The 20,718-nt window shown below is 36.6% G+C and overlaps 1 protein-coding gene and 1 pseudogene across 1 annotated transcript; one reads left to right on the top strand and one right to left on the bottom strand.

Moving 5' to 3' along the window:
• The first annotated feature begins 5,758 nt into the window (after window positions 1-5,758).
• On the top strand, window positions 5,759-7,472 carry LOC120146377 (cytochrome b561 and DOMON domain-containing protein At5g35735-like). The gene is made up of 3 exons (XM_039159960.1): window positions 5,759-6,392; window positions 6,484-6,738; window positions 7,115-7,472. Exons 1-3 carry the CDS (start codon window positions 5,775-5,777, stop codon window positions 7,433-7,435), a joined length of 1,194 nt encoding a protein of 397 aa, XP_039015891.1. The 5' UTR covers window positions 5,759-5,774; the 3' UTR covers window positions 7,436-7,472.
• Window positions 7,473-11,380: 3,908 nt separating this feature from the next.
• Window positions 11,381-19,896, bottom strand: LOC120146413 (annotated as a pseudogene).
• Between the last annotated feature and the right edge of the window lie 822 nt (window positions 19,897-20,718).

Genomic DNA, 20,718 nt, shown 5'->3' with positions numbered 1-20,718 from the left:
TTTATGAAGGGCTTCAATTTCTTCTTGCATCGCCATCATCCACAGTGAAGCATCTGAGTTGTTTATCGTCTCCTGGTATGTTGATGGCTCACCGTCCTCTGTTAAAAGGCACTATGCAATATTAACTCCTATAACATAATCTGAGTGCCAATTGGGACGTCTTCTCACACGATCTGATTGACGAGTTGTTGGAGCTTCAGAACTCTCTGGTTCTTGTTCATCATGTGCTGGTTCTGCTTCAGAAGAATCTCCTTGTTCAAACTCTTTTTCCACATGTATCTGAGTAGTCTCTGACTTTTCAGCGCTATCATCGTCTTCTTTTCTTTGTAGTTTATCTTCTACAAAGATAACATCCCTGCTGATGATCACTTTGCGGGCAGTGGGATCCCACAAGCGATACCCCTTTACACCATCAGCATAGCCCAAGAATTTGCATTTCCTGAATTTTGGATCTAGCTTTGAAATTTCTTGGGAGTTGTACATCACGTACACAATACTTCCAAATACATGGAGGTTTGAATAATCAACTGGTTTACCAGTCCACATCTCCATTGGTGTCTTCAGCTCTATTGCAGTTGATGGAGCTCGATTCACCAAATAACAAGCGTTATTGACTGCTTCTGCCCAGAATGATTTTTCTAGGCCTGCATCCCTTAACATTGCTCTTGTTCTTTCTAACAATGTTCTGTTCATCCGCTCTGTCACTCCATTTTGTTGAGGAGTGTTCGCCACTGTGAACTGTCTTTTGATGCCTTCTTTCCTGTAAAAGTCATCAAATTCTTCGCTTGTGTATTCTCCTCCATTATCTGTTCTGAAACACTTAATCTTATTTCCATAATCAAGTTCCACTCGCGCTTTGAAGTTTTTTAAAGTTGAAAACACATCTGACTTCTTATTAATAGGGTACACCCAACATCTCCTGGAGTAATCATCAATAAATGAGACAAAATATTTTGCTCCGCCTAGGGATGTAACTGGTGCTTGCCATACGTCAGAGTGAACCAGTTCTAGAACACTTTTGCCTCTAGAAGTTGATGTGTTGAATTTCAACCGGTGCTGCTTAGTTATTATGCAATGCTCACACAAAGTAAGTGATACATTTGTTAAGCCTGAAAGTAGCTTTTGCTCCACAAGGACTTTCATTCCTTGTTCTGACATGTGTCCAAGTTTCTGATTCCATAGCATTGCAGAATCTGAACTACATGAGGCAACAGAGGCTTCTGCTTCTAGCAAAGTCTCTCCCTTCAGCATGTATAAGTTTGCAGCTATTTTTTCGCCTTTCAGCACCACAAGCGCTCCACGGAACACCTTCATTATTCCTTCCCGTGTTTCAATCTTGCTTGCATTATTATCCAACAATCCGTAGGATAATAAATTTTTCTTCAAGCCTTTCACGTGCCGCACATCTCGAACAGCTTTAATTGTTCCATCATACATCTTCAATTTGATGGTTCCAACGCCAACGATCTCTAAGGCATGATCATTGTAACTATACACAGATCCTCCTGAGACAGATTCATAATGATGAAACCATTCTCTTCTTGAGGTCATATGATATGTTGCTCCCGAATCAATGAGCCATATATCTGCAAATCTTTTTCTGCCTTCCATGGTAGTTGACGCTTCACAGCATAAAGCATCTCCATCATCTGAAGTGTTTGCGGTATTGCCTTGTGGATTGGAGTTTTTATTGAGACTCCAACAATCCTTCTTCAAGTGACCCTTCTTTCCACAGTTGTAGTACTTTAAATTCTTCTTGCTTCTCGACTTCGATCTACCATGTTTGTGACTGCTGCTTTGGCCATGTTCTGTTGATCTCCCTCTCATCGTTGTCAACGCTTCTGCTTGTTGCATGTTTACTTGTCTGTCTTCTTTGTTCTTGCGCCGATTTTCTTCTTGTAGAACAGCAGCTGCAACGTCATCGAAGACTAGACTGGTGACATTACTGTTTGTCAATTTGATGATGAGTTGATCATACGAATCCGGTAGACTTTGAAGTAAAAGTTCAGCACGTTCTTGTTCTCCTATTTTACAGCTTAAAGATGTAAGCTGAGAAAATAAAGTGTTTAGTGTATTTAAGTGCTCCGTCACTGAAGTAGATTCTGGCATACGGAGAGTGTACAATTTTCTCTTAAGGAAAATTTTATAGTGAAACGATGTGGCCTCGTACAATTTGGTGAGATGATCCCATATCTCCTTAGCTATCTTCTTCTCCTCGATACTTGACAATACTTCATCTGCTAATGCTAGATGAAAGTTTGCCATAGCATTTCCGTCCATTTCCGTCCATTTCGATCCATTTGTTGTCGTTTGTGAAATCTACTGACCTTTCGCTGATAGCTACTAGACAACCGTCTTTCCTCAGGATGACCTTCATCTTCAATTTCCACATTAAGAAATTTCTCCCATTGAACTTTTCAATATCAAATTTCGTTGTCATTGCTTCGTTTACGGATGGCTCCCACTATTTCACTATCGTGAATAGTTCTCTGGAACCTTCAAAGAATGGGTAATAACTTCTTACTTTCTTATGTTGGAGGATCCACCTTTTGGTGGCAACCACAAAGACAATAAGCAAATATTACACACTCTAACCTAGCTCTGATATCAATTGTTGCAGAAGACGGCTATCTGATAGAACAAAATCACAACTGATAATTTGAGAAAATAAAAATGAAGATAAAAGAGACACAAAATTTACGTGGAAAACCCCTAAATAATATAGGATAAAAACCACGGGCAACAATAGAAGAATTTCACTATGAGAAAATAGGAATTACAACCTCTCTCGATCTATCAAGGAGAAAACAATGATAATTCTCTCTTGATAAAAAGGAGAAAACAACTCTCAAGAAACTCTCTAAATTCTCTCTAGTATTGGAAGAAAGCTAGAATGCTTTGGGATGGTTTTGAAGATAAATGAGTTAGGGTATTTATAGTTGAAGCTTTAAGGACTAATTTGTAAATACCCTAAATTACAATGACTAAAATTAAGATTTTACTATTGTTGAAAAATCAACAAATGCTGCACCGAATGTTGAAAATAATTTCTGCAGCCCAAGCTTTTTGACAATTGTCATTCAGTGCATTAATTACACCGAAATGGCTTGACTTTCAACACCCCCAACATTAACTAGTCTTTCCCTTTGCAACAGAAAAAAAAAGTTTTTGTTTTTCTAATGAGTTACTTATCTCCTTTTGGGCTCGGTCATTATCAGCTTTTACCGTTGGACGATACAAGCTGTGTGAGAAGCTAAACAGCCAACGGAACAATTGACGGCGTCGGAAATATATGCCACCCGTCGGTGAAGAAAACAATACACATCTAATAACAAAGTGTTGATAAAAAAAGAAAAGAAAAAAAAAACATATCTAGCCGGCGACATAGACCTTTTCCCAGGTCAAACAGAGGTTGTCTTTTTCTTTCTTATATTTTCCCTACAAACAAACAAGACAACTATGCTTCTTGTTTTATATCGTTTGTATGGAAATTTAAAGCCGCTTTTTAGTTTACACGCAAGCGAAATAATTTCCAGAGGTGTTGGTCACGTTTTTGTGTTCTTCAATCTCGCCATGGTAACCAACTTATCAATTTACTTTTCTGTCTTGTCTTTTTATTAACAATATTTTTACCGAAATACGTAATTACGTATTAGTACCATTTTTATAATGAATTTGAACTCTGAATATAATAAAAATGTATTTAAATTGATATTTATTAATATGTTAAACATTCATTTTTAAATGAATTGATATTAGATAAAATAAATTAATAAGGATGAGTTTCGGTGTCAAACTTATTTTGCAAATATTGATTTTTGTGGCCTAATTTTGTCTACACTATTAAATATAGAAAAAGTCATCAAGTATAAAAATGATGTTGAATTCTTGAATACGTCTAATGATAATCAACTATATTATAAAATATTTGTAGCAAGCAAACGCAAAATAAAAAATAAAAATATTTAAAATAAAATACTGTTTATTCATATTGCGAGTACAATTCATTTTAAAACGAAAAACATTAAACCTACGTACTTTTGCATTATTTACATTGGATTTACCTGTTTTTTTTTTAATTTGCATGTGATTTTAATGTATATGAAATATAGTTTACATTAACAAATAATTTATATTAATTGTTTAAAAATTATTTATAATTGAAATTAATTTATATTTTACTTTCAAACGTAAAATTTAAAAAATATTTTCTTTTTCACCTACTTTCCGAAATCATTTTTAGACCACAATAATAATCTTCAACTACCTCCAAGTTGAATTCATCCATTTTATTTACCGGAGTATTATATTCATATACAAATTTCGAGTTTATTGGTAGAATTAATTGTTTACAACTTCGTTTTCTTGATCGATTTATTTATTTAGCATCGAAATAAACTAATATTGATGGAAACTTTGAGAGAATCAAATGTGAAGGTAGATTTACTCCCTCAGGAAACAACTCCACGACATCGTCTTCTCATGTTCTTTTTTATAGTTTTCCGCAAACAACCACCTACCTATTGTGTGTCTTTAAGTACTGTATTTTTGGAAAAATTATTAGATCGTCCTGCTCATCACGTCATCTGTGGTCCCAAAAGGTGAATAGTAGAAGAGAGTGTTATTTGAAAATTATTTTAAAATATGTGACTCTCATTCATTGGGACCACATATTTTGGTGAAACTAATGTGATTTCTTGTATTTTGTGGTATCTTCTTCAATTGTACCTTTTCAATATCACCTTCTTTGTTCTACAATTGTATAGAGACCTAATATTTTATGTTTACAAAATAGATGAATAATTTGTATAATATGTTCATTCTGTTTTCTCTGTATCTTGTTTTTAATTAATTTTCTTTCGATGTTTTGATATTCTACGTTCGTTGTGTCATCTCTAAACAAACTAAGGTTAAAAAAAGTTGTTGAAATAGGAACCAAATACTGCCAAAATGGCTGCATTTTCTTGCCTGCTTCCTAGTTCTTAAAAATTAAAATCGAGACTAATTATGAATTGAGTGAACTACACGTATTACTTTATTAAGTCTCTTGATTATTAAAAATTACAAAATAATCTTTTGACTATAAAATGTTGTTTTGTTGAGTCTTTCAAATATTAAAAGTTACAAAATAGTCACTCGACTATTCATTATGTTCTGAACTCATCTTTTTTCGTAAAAAAATAATAAGTGTAATCTAAGTTGAACGTTAACCCGCTGATTATGATATAAAATATAATCCTAGAATTTCAAATGACTATTAAATCTCATTCATCATGTTAACGTCCAGCTTAGACAATTGTTAATTTTTAAAAGGAAAATGATGAGTTTAGAACATAATGAATAGTCGGTGACCATTTTTTAACTTTAATAGTTGAAGGACTTAACAAAGTAACATTATGTAGTCATATGATCATTTTATAATTTTTAATAGTTGAACGACTTAATAAAATAGTATCATATAATCGATGGATAATTTGTATATTTTACGCTTGTGAATTATAGTACGAATACATTAAATTAAATCGAAATGTGCGTATATAGAGCAGGTAGAAATGAAATAGTCAAAATATACAAGCTCTTTTACACGGTCTTTTAAAGACCGAATTCTTCCTATTTCTCTGCTCTACTTGATTACAAATTGAGTTCAATATATATATATTTGTTGTTGAGTTCCCAGAGGAAAACTTAACACACAATCTGCCTTGAGAAACAATTTTATTTTTCCTGGAAACTTGATTTTGTCTCCAAGGTGGGTAAGGCAATTCAATTTCAATATGGAGATCAAAGCCTGGAACTTTGTTATGTTTTCATGCCTGGTGGTTTCTTTCTTGGCTTCATCGTCTTCTGCCCAAACCTGTGTTTCCCAAACAATTTCCAACAACAGGCAATATGCCAACTGCACCGATCTTCCGGCTTTGAACAGTTATCTCCACTGGACGTATAACGAATCGGCTGGGACAGTTGAGATTGCTTTCCGACACACCGGCACCACCTCGTCACAGTGGTCGGCGTGGGGCATCAACCCCAGTGGACCACGAATGGTGGGTACACAGGCTTTGGTTGCCTTCGTCAACTCCAGCGGCGTGGCTCAGGCATTCACAACCTCGATCGATAGCTTGGGCCCTTCCATGCAACCGACGGATTTGAGCTTCCCGGTTCCAAGTCTTTCGGCCACGTTTGAGAATAACGAAATGACGATATTCGCCGTTTTGAGAATCTCCCAAAACTTGCTATCAACCAGCCAGGTTTGGCAGGAAGGTCGGGTGAGTAACGGCCAAATACAGCCTCATTCCACAACCGGAGCCAACGTTCAATCCGCTGGAAGTATCAATTTCCTTACGGGAGCATCGAGAGGGAGTTCATCAGCAGGTTCCAGAACAAGAAGAAGAAACGTAAGTTAATCGAATCTCGGATTACTAGAATTGCCAACACAAAATTTATTCATTTCCAGGTTTTTAAAGTGGGGTTGCTTGAATTTTCCAGGTTCATGGAGTACTGAACACTGTCAGCTGGGGAATCTTGATGCCGTTGGGAGCCATAACAGCTAGGTACATGAAGGTGTTCAAATCTGCAGACCCGGCATGGTTTTATCTCCACGTTGCTTGCCAATCTTCGGCCTATGTTGTTGGCGTGGCTGGATGGGCGACGGGTATTAAGCTCGGCAGTGACTCTCCTGGAGTCACTTACAATCCCCATAGGACCATCGGCATCATCCTCTTCTGCTTCGGAACTCTTCAGGTAAATTTACCTCCTCCTTGTATCTAGCAATTATTCCCAATTTGATAACTCAACGGACAAATTATTGTCAGGGGTTTAAATCACCTCCACGGCCGCATGTTCGGTTATATTAAATGTATCGAATTGTGAATATAACAAATATTATTATGGTTATCATGAATATCGCAATCGTATAAAATCGATATAAGACCATATTATTATTATATAGCGATCACTGTTCCGACAATGAATAACTGATGGTCACTATTATGATTACTTATAGCAAAAGATACATTTTCTTCAATTTGCCGCCATGGGGTATACTTGGTGGCGTTCTAAATAGTTGGCTTCAAGACTAGTCCAAATTGAGAATCATTGATTTTAATAATATTGACAGGTATTCGCTTTGCTTCTGAGGCCAAACAAGGACCACAAATACAGATTGTATTGGAACATTTACCACCATTTGATTGGGTACAGTGTCATCATCCTTAGCATCGTCAACATCTTCGAGGGTTTCGACATCCTTAACCCCGATGACAAATGGGAGAGAGTTTACATTGGGATTCTCATATTTTTGGGAGTTTTGGCCACATTCTTGGAAGCTTTCACTTGGTACGTTGTTATCAGGAGGAAGAAGACGAATAAGCACCCTCACACCATGAATGGAGCCAACGGACATGGATATGGTGCCACTGCCATGGGACAGCGCTTGTAACAATTTTTGTTGTTGTTGGTCAGTCTTATTAGTATATTACACCATGTGCTTAGGATGTCTTAGATGACCCACATTTGTTATTGCAGCTTATTGGTTTTTGGTTGTGTGTTAGTTATGGGTAATTATGATTTATACACACTTGAGTTTCTGAATGTATAGACTATAGATGATGAACTCTTATACCATATGTATTCACTCTATATTTTTTTCTATTTAATTCCATGTGCTAAGGTAGAATATTGGTACATATACATGTTGGGCCGCTAGCTAAGTTAAAGAATGACCAATTCATATGAAAAAAATAAAGACATTAAAATAAATGTTGTTGGTGAAGTCCAATAAGCCACTGCCATGGGACAGCGCTTGTAACAATTTTTGTTGTTGTTGGTCAGTCTTATTAGTATATTACACCATGTGCTTAGGATGTCTTAGATGACCCACATTTGTTATTGCAGCTTATTGGTTTTTGGTTGTGTGTTAGTTATGGGTAATTATGATTTATACACACTTGAGTTTCTGAATGTATAGACTATAGATGATGAACTCTTATACCATATGTATTCACTCTATATTTTTTTCTATTTAATTCCATGTGCTAAGGTAGAATATTGGTACATATACATGTTGGGCCGCTAGCTAAGTTAAAGAATGACCAATTCATATGAAAAAAATAAAGACATTAAAATAAATGTTGTTGGTGAAGTCCAATAAGCCACTGCCATGGGACAGCGCTTGTAACAATTTTTGTTGTTGTTGGTCAGTCTTATTAGTATATTACACCATGTGCTTAGGATGTCTTAGATGACCCACATTTGTTATTGCAGCTTATTGGTTTTTGGTTGTGTGTTAGTTATGGGTAATTATGATTTATACACACTTGAGTTTCTGAATGTATAGACTATAGATGATGAACTCTTATACCATATGTATTCACTCTATATTTTTTTCTATTTAATTCCATGTGCTAAGGTAGAATATTGGTACATATACATGTTGGGCCGCTAGCTAAGTTAAAGAATGACCAATTCATATGAAAAAATAAAGACATTAAAATAAATGTTGTTGGTGAAGTCCAATAAGCCACTGCCATGGGACAGCGCTTGTAACAATTTTTGTTGTTGTTGGTCAGTCTTATTAGTATATTACACCATGTGCTTAGGATGTCTTAGATGACCCACATTTGTTATTGCAGCTTATTGGTTTTTGGTTGTGTATTAGTTATGGGTAATTATGATTTATACACACTTGAGTTTCTGAATGTATAGACTATAGATGATGAACTCTTATACCATATGTATTCACTCTATATTTTTTTCTATTTAATTCCATGTGCTAAGGTAGAATATTGGTACATATACATGTTGGGCCGCTAGCTAAGTTAAAGAATGACCAATTCATATGAAAAAAATAAAGACATTAAAATGAATGTTGTTGGTGAAGTCCAATAAGACGTCAGGAATTGCATTTATGGCAATCAATCACTATCCAACGTAATTAGTCAAAGAAATGGCTGGATAAATAAAAGCTTAATTTTCATAAAGAGACAATATGCAAGCAACATTTATTAATATTTTATAACTCGGTAACACTACTAATTTTAAGAGACGTTCGATTTATAAAAGAGAAAATAACTTCAGTGACAAAAAATGTCTTATAATATACGATTTTAACCAACTTTTTTTAGATTTGCCAAAATGACCAACTAAATCGCAATGTGATCGATAATTCGCAACGCGATCTCCGGTATCGCAAATTAGTTTCCAGATTCGCAACGCGATTCTAACTATCGCATTGCGATTTCCCAAATTCGCGTTGCGATTTTCCTAATTCGCAATACGAATACGTAAATCGCAACGCGAATTTGGAAAATTGCAATGCGATTACGTAAATCGCAATGCGAATACGTAAATCGCAATGCGATTTACATAGCGCCATTCGTATTAACGCGTATTTTTTTTTTTCAAATTCCAAACACGAATATATTAATATATCGGAACACTGAATCGTCTACAGTATATCCCGTAATCGTAACTCATAACCTAAAACCCTAAATCACAACTCAGTATCATCTACATCTCTCACTCTCTAAGGCGACATCCGTCCCCATCTCCGACGAAATCAGTCCCCACGACGATATCAGTCTCCATCTTCGGCGAAATCATTCACGGTCAGAAATGGAAAATCAACCAAATCAACCACCGAGGGTTAGTTTTTTTAATTATTTTTATTTTGAAATTTTTGCATTATTATTAGGTTTTTTATATTGAAATTGATGATAAGTTTACTGGTGTTTTCAATAATAGATTAACCATTTCACTTAGATTGCTTATTATATTCATTCGATTGCTGCTAATACTGTTAAACTGTTTAGTCTTTAACCCTGTGAAGTTAGTATTTGTCTTTGTTTTGTCTTTTGGTTGAAGTAATGCAATCCATTCAAGTTTCTTTCAATTTTAGTATTTGAAACCGAGAATGACTATCGCAATGCGATTCTGTCGTTGCGATTTTCATTTCGTGTTGCGATTCTTGCGTTGCGATAGTCAAATTCGCATTGCGATAGTCATTTTCATGTTACGGTTTTCATTTTCGTGTTGCGATTTAAAGTTTTGCTAAACTATTCTTCTTCTGCAAATTCAAACTTGAATGAATTGCATTACTTCAACCAAAAAACAAAAACAAATACTAAATTCACAGTGTTGCAAATTTAAGTTTGAAGAATAAACTACTACTCTTTATGTTTATTGTTCTTGTTATATCTTCACAGTGTAGTTTTTGGTATATTTAAATTGGTATGTTTATTGTTTTTGCAGAACTTTTATTCGGCTCAATTGACCTTAAGAAATAAAGTAAGCCTGGCCAAAACAATTGCGTCGAAGCTTTCACCTGCACAAAGAAAAATATTTGAGGATACTTGCTTCAGGCCATGGCTGAAAGTACAACATCCGGGTGGAGATGCTATGTTGACCCATCTGTTTCTTCAAACCATGACTAGCGATCTACCAGAGACTATACAACGTCGTAATGAAGAGATATGGTTTGATTTTCCACCGACGTATATGTATTTTGGGCGGGAGGAGTTTTGCTTAATCACTGGTCTACGCTTCGGACACGATGATGTAGATCGGTACACTAGACATATTACCCGCCTATCATGGTTTTCCCGGGTTTTTCCTGAGCTGTCAACAGAGAAGCAGAATTTACACGTGGAAGACTTGACGAGATTATTGAATAAGAAAGATGGTTTTACTCGGATGGATGACATCGATGTTGTTCGAGTATGCCTTCTAATACTTTTGCAAGCCGACTTTTTAGGCAGAGAGGCCCGACAACCTATTCCTAATGATCTAATTAAATTGGTAGAGGACCTAAATGCATGGAACCTGTTTCCGTGGGGTTCGTATCTATGGAGAGCTACATGGAATAAGTTGTCGTCTGCCTTTGATGATCGAAAAAGTTTGCGCGGCGATGGTTCCAAATACACTTTGTCAGGCTTTATTTGGGCCTTTAAGGTAATAATTTTTATATAATGTTTCCAAAAGTATAATTAATTCTTTAACAATTACTAATGTTTGTTATTATATTGTTTGTAGATTTGGATATTTGAGGCCTTTCCCGCCATGCAGACATATGCATTAAAAACTTCTAATGTTATTCCTAGGGCTATTTCCTGGAAGAGGAAACGGTCCTTGCAGCAATGGGAAGATTTACTACCGTATACTACAATAAATAATATAAGTTAACACAAATACTACCATATGTTTATAAACAAGTTATTACTAGTACACGTTTAACTTTTCTTGAGTTTTTATATATTTAGGAGGCCAACACTCCATTACAGAGGCTGACACCCACGGAAGCTGAGCTTGCCACTGATTGATGGCAAGCTAGTAAGCGTTTTTTTGATAGCACGAATGATGAGCAGCCACCACTTCGAGAGCCATCACCTCACCCAGAGCCATCACCTGATCGATCCGAATATACACATTCACAACGAGAGTCATCACCTATTCTGTCACATCATCGAGCCTCTTCTCCACCATCACCTCATGATAGGCGACCGGCAAAGATGCCACGACGTTTATCTCCCTGTTCTCCACCTCCACCTCCATGGGATGAGTTAGGGGAGTTACGTAATGAGGTCAATGCCTTGCGTGAGGAGGTCGGTACTTTACGCGATGACAATGGTCCATGGCGTGTTGAGGTGTCTACTTTACGTGGTGAGGTAGCAGCTCTATGTGAGATTGTAGCATCGTTTCAGAACGAGGTTCATACTCTACGCAACGAGGTAAGTTTAATATTTTTCATATTTAACTTGATGATAAATTTACTCGTAATTTCACTTAGATTGCTTAGTAAATTCATTCGGTTGCTGCCAATACTGTTTAACTGTTTATTCTTTAACCCTGTGAAGTTAGTATTTGTTTTTGGTTGTCTTTTGGTTGAAGTAATGCAATCCATTCAAGTTTTAATTTGTAGAAGAAGAATAGTTTACTATCGCAATGCGAAAATGACTATCGCAACGCAAAAATGACTATCGCAATGCAAAAATGACTATCGCAATGCGAAAATGACTATCGCAATGCAAATTTGACTATCGCAATGAAAGAATCGCAATGCGAAATGAAAATCGCATTTCGATTCTCTCTTTGCGATAGTCAAATTCGTATTGCGATAGTCATTTTCGCATTGCGATAGTCATTTTCGCGTTGCGATTTTGTTGTTGCGATTTTTATTTCGCATTGCGATTCTCTCGTTGCGATAGTCATTTTCGCGTTGCGATAGTCATTTTCGCGTTGCGATTTTAAGTTTCAGATTCTATTCTCCTTCTGCAAATTGAAACTTGAATGAATTGAATTACTTCAATCAAAAGACAAATACTAACTTCACAGTGTTGAAAATTTAAGTTTCAAGAATAAACTACTACTCTTTATATCATTGAACCTGCACTAAACCTATATGTTGTCCTTTTAAATGTTTATATAAGTGCTTACTTCTGGAATGTTATCTGATGTATTTTGTGAACAATGATATAATAATGACTTGGGTGAAACCGTGCAAGTTTGAAATATATTTGTCTTTGTTTTCACTGTTTAATATCATGTCTGTTTATTTACTGATTTATGTATTAATTTATTTTTAGCGGCCCGCTAAGGTGGATGCTCTACGTCGGGTTTTTCTTGCAAGACGGAGTTCACGCATCAGACGGAGTGCACGTGCCATTACATCTCCGTTAACCCCAATAGTGTGAAGAATCCGTAAGAAAAAGCACGACTCACCTGTCATCGTTCAAGAGGCCCCTATCATCCCTCAAGAGTTCCCTCCCACCGTTCAAGAGGCCACTGTCATCGTTGAAGAGGTCCCTCCCAATATTCTAGAGCCCGATTCACACGGCGTAATATATCGAATTATTGAGAAGCCCCCTCACATGCCGGACATGATGGATGACTGTTGGCTTTCGTATACGTTACCGGCCAGTACCATTCCGGTAGATGAAGTGGAGAGGAAACAACTACCGGAAACAATTTTGGATAATACCCTTTGGGCTAAGACCGCAGTTGATTTTTATCTACATGAGCGGAGCCAAGGGTGTTACGCTGACATATACAAACTCAACGATGATATGCATTTGTTGATTGAATGGTCTTGGTGGGGTGTATTATTAGGGGTTGAAGACAACGACTATTTCGATGGGGGTAAGTCTTATATTTCTTCTTATATTTCAGTTTGATTATTTTTTTTTAAAATTTATGTAATTCACTAATATATGTCTTTTTTTGTAAAACAGCATATTGATGCATGGGTGAAACGTCTTCTAATTGTAAGGAAATTGAAGAAAAATATATAAAAAAAAACGCGATATACAATTATGCCGACGTCTTTTCACGTAGTTCACTTGAAGAATCAACGACAGGAATCATATGCGTTGGCTAATAGACAAGCTAAACTTTATCCTGTATGGTGGGAGGTCGATAAGGTTAGTATATTTGTTTAAATATTTTAAAGGTGTTCATAAATAAGTGCGCAATTTGAATTATTACATTTCGATGCAGGTGTTTATCCTTGTTTTGGACCGTACTCATTGGCTTCTCGTCGAGCTTCAGCTCCCATCCCTAAAGACAATAGTATATGACAGCATGATAAATTACATATCATTGTCTGATTTGAGAGATATTATTAAGGGATGGAGCTCTCATTTGGCTAAATTCTTGGATGCAATTAATTATTGGACTAAGTCTGGAAACAAGAAGCCAAAGAAGTTCAATGTTACAGTTATCAAAGACGAGACCGCGCCACAACAAACGAAGGAAGCCAGAGGGGATTGTGGTCCTCTCGTATGCATGTGCTTGGAGCGTTTGACGACAGGAAGTACACATTTTCTACCTCCCACCGATAGAGATAGAGGTGCAGTAGGCTTGTGGTTTCGGCATTTTATGGCTAGAGCGATATATGGGAGACGCTGCCTACTTGCATCCGCGTTATGAAAGTGTCCATAAACAATTTGTAAGTCAAATGCAAGTGTTGTTAAACATATATACTCTTTTTGGTTTGAAAATGTTTGGTTAAGTAGCTAGAATTCAATAATTTGTTGTTTGTAGGTTTTAGATGTGTAGAAAGTGTTGTTGATTCAATGTTTGGTTTCTGCAGGTTAATCCTGAAGTGAGCTGCGTGAAATGGATGTATGGGTGCAAAAGTTGATTTCATTATTATTTTTTGATTGTTTAATTGATTTGTAAAAGATGATTTGTAAATGTTGATTTGTTTAATTGATGTGTACATAATATTTGTGTTTGTTTAATTGATTGAAATGTAATAGTTGATTTGTTGATTTCAATCTGTATTATGTTGAATGCAAAACAGACTATCGTAACGCGGAAATGACTATCGCAATGAGAGAATCGCAATGCGAAATGAAAATCGTAACGAGTGAATCGCAATGCGAAAATGAAAATCGCAACGTGAAGCGATTTTCATTTCACATTGCGATTCTCTCGTTGCGATAGTTATTTCCGCGTTGCGATTGTCAATTCCGCGTTGCAATAGTCATTTCCGTGTTGCGATAGTCATATTCACGTTGCGATTTCCGCGTTGCGATAGTCAAATGAATGTCTAATAAGTGATAACAACTGAACATATCATAGCAATGTTCAAACTCAAGTTACTAATACATGCCTAACTGAAAATGTTAAAAGTTCACACATAATATACACATAATACAACGTTTGCATTTAAAAATCACCTAAGTTAACAGTCCCAAAAGGTGAAGTCGGTTGTGATTGGGATTTTGATGAGGATCCATATTTTGGTAGAGGAAAAGATGATTGTGATAGTACTGGTGATCCACATGTCAACCTTGTATAACCACTTTCCTTGCACCGACTACATGTCGATCTCTTCTTCTCTTCACCCTTAGACGGTATACGATCGTGACTTTTTGGTCGGCCAGGTAGCCTTCTGTCCATGGCTGGTGGCAAAACTGTTTGTAAGTCATCTGGTATGTCCCACTCAGAAGGATGTGGAATAGGGTAGACAATCTCGCCATAAGTCTGTCGATATACTTCTGTAGTGTAGCAATCCATAGCGTATGCGATTGAATCATCTTGGTTTAGATGAAGAGAAACTTTTATAACATCGTTACACGAATAACCAGATGTTTGCCATTTCATACAACTACACGTCTTTGCATTTAGATCGACAAGCCCATTTAAGTTATTATCCAGTACTTCAAACAAAGTGTTTGAACATGGTTCAACTCTCCATGACGTTGACTTCACAACACGTTTCGTTATCTTTTTTTCTGTCCATGGTGTAACACGATGTTCCAATGTTCCTGTAAATTTAAATAAATAATACTTAGTAAAATATATGATAAGTTACGAATTTAAAGAAATAATACATGCATGGTTTCTTTTCTTGTAGTACCACTGTTGAATAGAAGCTCGAAAAAACTCCATTAACATAGTAATGGTAATTTCCGGGAATGACGACTTAGAGCGTTGATTGATTCTGCACTATTAGACGTCATGAAACCATATCTTGCTCCAAGTTGATGTACTCTTGACCATCTTTCAAACCCGACATCTTCTAGTGTTTGAGCACACTGAGGCAAAACACGTCTTAAACAGTTTATATGCTTATTAAAATCCACTTCCTGATAAGCTTTTACAGCCTTCCAGTATGTCAATTTGTGATTTTTTATACCAGCAGACCTTGATTTTAGATTTCTATACAAATGAACACCACAAAGTCCATGAAAAGCATCTGGGAAACACCTTTTAACAGCGTTGTAAATTGAGTTTGCCCTATCGGATATGATTGTCAAATTGCTAATAGGACCTATACAATCCCTAAGATGCCCCATAAACCATGTCCATGAATCAGAGGTTTCAGATTTGCCAACCCCGTAAGCTATTGGTAGTATCCCATTGTTAGCATCTATGGCTACTGCTAATAAGTTTACTCCAAGGTATCGACCTTTTAAATGTGCTCCGTCAACTATAATAACTGGGCGCATGCAATTAATAAACGAACGAATCTACAAAATCATATACACAAGAAATATAATCATTTAAATGTGAAATGCATGTAACTAACAAAAAATGAGTCAACAAAATTATATTGATTTACTAACCGCAGTACCAATGGCGATAAACAGCAACTCAAAGCGTCCATATCTATCTGTTTTGATATGAGTTACCGACCCAGGATTTTTCAGCTTTAAATTGTGACAATAAGCTGGCAGTTGGGCAAACGATGCTTCTGGCGACCCCCTCAACAATTCCAAGGCATAACATTTGGCTCTCCAAGCTTGAGAATATGAGATACTAATCTTGAACCGAGCATTCATGTCAGACATAATTTCATGTCCCTGATATACCTTGCTATTCAAAAACATTAACTCAGCCAGAAAACCACCCAACACCTTTTTGTTTGCCTGTCTATGGTGAGGAAAAAACTTGGGTTCTTGAACATGTATGTTTATCAATAAAAAGTCCCAACTTGAAACATTTCGCAATCTTTTATCCTCTTTGCAATCATACGTCACGTACAGTTTTTGTCAATCATACATCTTGTTTCGAAACGATCTTTGCTTGATTTGTTAACTTTTAGTTGATAGACATCTTCCACACATTTCGTATACAAAGCTATCTTCAAGTCTTCATTTGTATCAAAACAATCATCTTTCTTGATACGAATAATTTTTGTGTAACAATCAACTGCTATCTTTACCAACTCTTCTTCCGGTATCTAAAGTAATTCTGGCATATTCCAGTTATACTCCCGTGGCATTTTGTTCGGGGACTTTTCTTTGGGGATTTCTTCTTCTTCTTTTTCTTCTTCAGTGTTATATGAATTACAGAATGGATGTTCAACATGTTCATTTACAGTCGTAACTTCCTCCTCATTATCATCAACAACATCTTCCTCGGCAACGGCTGTTTCATCATCAAAATTCGGGTATTGACCAATATCAAAATCATTACACGCAGGGCCTGTTTCTTCTTCTGAAAAATCATCAAAATCCGAGTATTGACCAAGATCAAAGTCCGGGTATTGACCAAGATCAAATTTCGAATACTGACTAGTACTCACAATTTTTTCTGTTGGCTCATCATCGTCTAACTGGTCAATACGAAAACCGGAATTTGGTGCTGAAAGTTGATTGGGATTTGGATTAGGGAAAGGTTGTGGGTTTTGAGATTGTGTTTGGTATTGGAAATGTGGTGAAACAAAATTTGCTTGGTGATGAAATTGTGGTGGAACCATTAAATTTTGAGCACCATAAACTGGGGTTGAAAAACTTAGTTGATTACTACCCGTTACTGACCCAACTTCACTACTTCTAGGTTCAACAACATACAATGTAACATCATCACTTGAAACACTAATGTAAGCAATGAATCGTTCAACATCTTCATTGTCGGTTAACAAATAAACTTTACCATTTCTCTGATAAGATAGCCTAAATCCACTTAGGGGCTCTAAATTCAATTTATTTACAACACGTAACATTAGAGTTTTATAAGATAACTTTTTTAATGACAGTTTTAGTTGAAGATTCATGGGTAAAGGCATATATTGTAAAACACCATGAACATTCTCCCATGACCCTCCAAAACACAAATATATCCAAACATGATCAACATTAGATGATTTCATTATTGTAAATTAATTTACTAAACAAACGAGCTGTGAAACTAAAACCTGTTGCCGGATGGGGAATGATGTCGTTGGATATAGGAACGGATGTCGCCGGAGAGAGTGATAGATGGAGATGGAATGAGTTGCGATTTAGGGATTTAGGTTATGAGTTGCTGCTGCTGCGTAGTTATATACCCAAAACATTTGTGTTGCGAAACTAAAACCTGTTGCGAATTCAGAAATCGAGTTGCGAATTTGAAATTCAGTATTGCGATAGTCAGAATCTCGTTGCGATTTACAGATTTGCATTGCGATTTACGTATTCGCATTACGATTTACGTAATCGCATTGCGATTTTCAAAATTCGTGTTGCGATTTACGTATTCGCATTGCGAATTAGGAAAATCGCAACGCGAATTTGGGAAATCGCAATGCGATAGTCATAATCGCGTTGCGAATCTGGAAACTAATTTGCGATACCGGAGATCGCGTTGCGAATTATCAATCGCATTGCGATTTAGTTGGTCATTTTGGCAAATCCAAAAAAAATTGGTTAAAATCGTATATTATAAGGCATTTTTGGTCACTGAGGTTATTTTCTCTTTATAAAAATATAACACTTTTTCTGTAAATAAAATTATTGATATGTTAGATTACTTGAAACATTATTAGAAATATGATTTTATTTTATTTGATTGATCAAATAAAATATTATGATTATAAAATGTTAAACTCCGGTTGACATAAATTATAATCAATTTAGAGGTACTTATGCAACCCGTTAAATCTCCCCAACCCTTCTTTCTCTGGCTTCCAGATATTTTTTCTAAGCCATACGGTTTCATGCACTCTGATTTGCTCGGATTCGAATCTGTTTTCATTGACATTTCATGCCATTGAAGAGTCTTCTTCAACACCATGAGCTCTTGTTCAAGGCTCTGAAGTCTAAAGCTCGTTGATTCGTAGTTTCTCTCCATGGTTGGAATGGAAGGTCATCTGGTAGGAACATGCTCAATGGGTTGCTGTTCGCCGGCTCTACTGCGTCCTTGTATGGACTTTCTCCCAGGTTTCTTGAGTTTGGACATCTTGAGCTCGACAGGCTCCCGGTGAACCTAAACGAGTCCGACCATTCTTTAAATGTTTGGTGGGTGTTTCTTCGTTGAACGAAAAGAGCTTGGACAATCAAACGCAGTGGCATCAGCTCATTTTGAACCGCTTCAATGCATGCCTCTTGTGAAAGTTTTTGGCAGTTTAGATATTTGCACACTGATCCCTTCTCTTCTTGTGTTATATCTCTATGTGCCTGACCAATAGGTGGAATACCGGTTTAAACATGACATGAGTACATTAAATGTTTGAGGATGGCGATAAGTTATCGAAAACTTACCTGTAGGAAGCTGTTCATTGCTCTATAAAGTCGGTCATGCGTCTGACGGTAAGATATCTGGTCTTGCAATTTCACTTCTCTGTCACTTGTTAAACCAAATTCCAAGGATCTAGAGAGCAATGCAAAGTAAAATCCAACAGGAATGGCCCTACTGGCCTTTTCCCCAATGGGGAGTAAATCAAGAATCCCTTGTAAAATCTGAGTCACTGTCTTCAGTTTTCTCACCTGAATTTTCCCAGAATTGGTGTGTTTTCTTGGAGAGTAGCCATTTATTTGCGTAGAAAACAATGATGGGTGTCACGTATTTGCCATTCATTCCTTGCCTTCTTAAGGAAACAATTATCCTTTTGAATAATCCAAATGGTATAGCTATCAGATCCTTGATCCATAAGTCTTTGCTTGCTATTGCTTTCACTGTTTCGCTTCTCCAAGCCTCGCCGGCCAATGCTTGCAACGTAACAACCGGTTTGTCCCTTCTCCTCTCCGGATTGAGAATCTCCATGCAGGCAATAAAGGTCAGGGACTCAATGCACCGGCTCACGATCAGCAGCTCCTCAGACCATGGGAGCAACGTTTGGCATTTTGGAGAACAATCAGTGTGTCATCCCAACTCTGCAATACCACTTGGTTTAAATAGAGATCGAATCGCTGGCAGAGGTTGCCGATGCAGTACGCTTCCGTCATTTCTAGAAACTCGGCAGCGTACCCGGGCGGCCACATTGAAAGGGTCAACCAAAGTGGTGGAGCCATAGATGAACAATGTAATCATCACGAATGTTTCGACCCCTCCAGGGAAATCTTGTGGCAACTCGAGCTTATTCGATTTGGTTAACCTCTTCTGAAAGTATCCACTCTTCGAAAACAATGGATGCTGGCACAAGACGCAGAAAACATCAACACAAATTTCACAGAAACTAACTGAATTTGATTGCATCTATTTGTTTTATGCCCCTAAAATTTGTTACCAATTTTAAGCTTTATCTACTGAAAAATATAGTCTGATTTCTACCTTTTTCGATTTGCCTTAAAGATGTAAAAAGTAAGAAACAAATCATCATTGTTGAGAGTGAAAGATCTGCTCTTGCCATGTAATTTTTCCATATGAAACTAAGACCATGCATTTCATAACAAAATTATATTTAAGAGAGTCCATAATATAGATAACCATATCTTTAGTCCGACTCCTTAAAACCCAAAAAAGAAAAATTCAAAACTTTGGGAAGGTTTTAATCCTTCTTTACTTCGTGATCCCAATACAGTTGTCCAAACTGTTTAATTAAAATCCAAATGAATGTCCACAGCTAAGAAATCGAAACTTTTCAAAACCACTTTAATTTGGTTCCTTTCAAACAATAATTATTCCAATCTAGTAATGTCGCCTATACGGCATAGATTAGTCAGAAAGGACAACTCTAAATCTGAGTCAAAACCCTGCAAAAACCCCCCAATTCGAAATCCAATCGACTGAGAAACCCAAGACTAGAAACTTGCACATCTCGATAATCGAACAAGGTCCAAACCTAAATTATGAAACAAGACCCTAAAATAAGTAGACTGCAACTAACGGGAAAGTATATACCTCTGACGAAAATTGGACCGGATAAAGAGAAATTGAGCAATGACCAGAGTCAAAGAGCCGTTCGTGAAATGGGGTTTTCCCCCCCCTTTAAATTTATAGTCCTTCTTAATCCAAAGACTCGCGTGAATATATGTCAAGGGCAATGGAATGTAAATAAATAAAATTGAAATTGTATAT

The sequence above is a fragment of the Hibiscus syriacus genome, unplaced genomic scaffold (assembly GCF_006381635.1).
Source record: "Hibiscus syriacus cultivar Baekdansim isolate YM2019G1 unplaced genomic scaffold, ASM638163v2 tig00110925_pilon, whole genome shotgun sequence".
NCBI classification, from domain to species: domain Eukaryota; kingdom Viridiplantae; phylum Streptophyta; class Magnoliopsida; order Malvales; family Malvaceae; genus Hibiscus; species Hibiscus syriacus.
The sequence above is the reverse complement of the archived record's forward strand: the minus strand, read 5'-3'. Positions and strand labels throughout refer to the sequence as shown.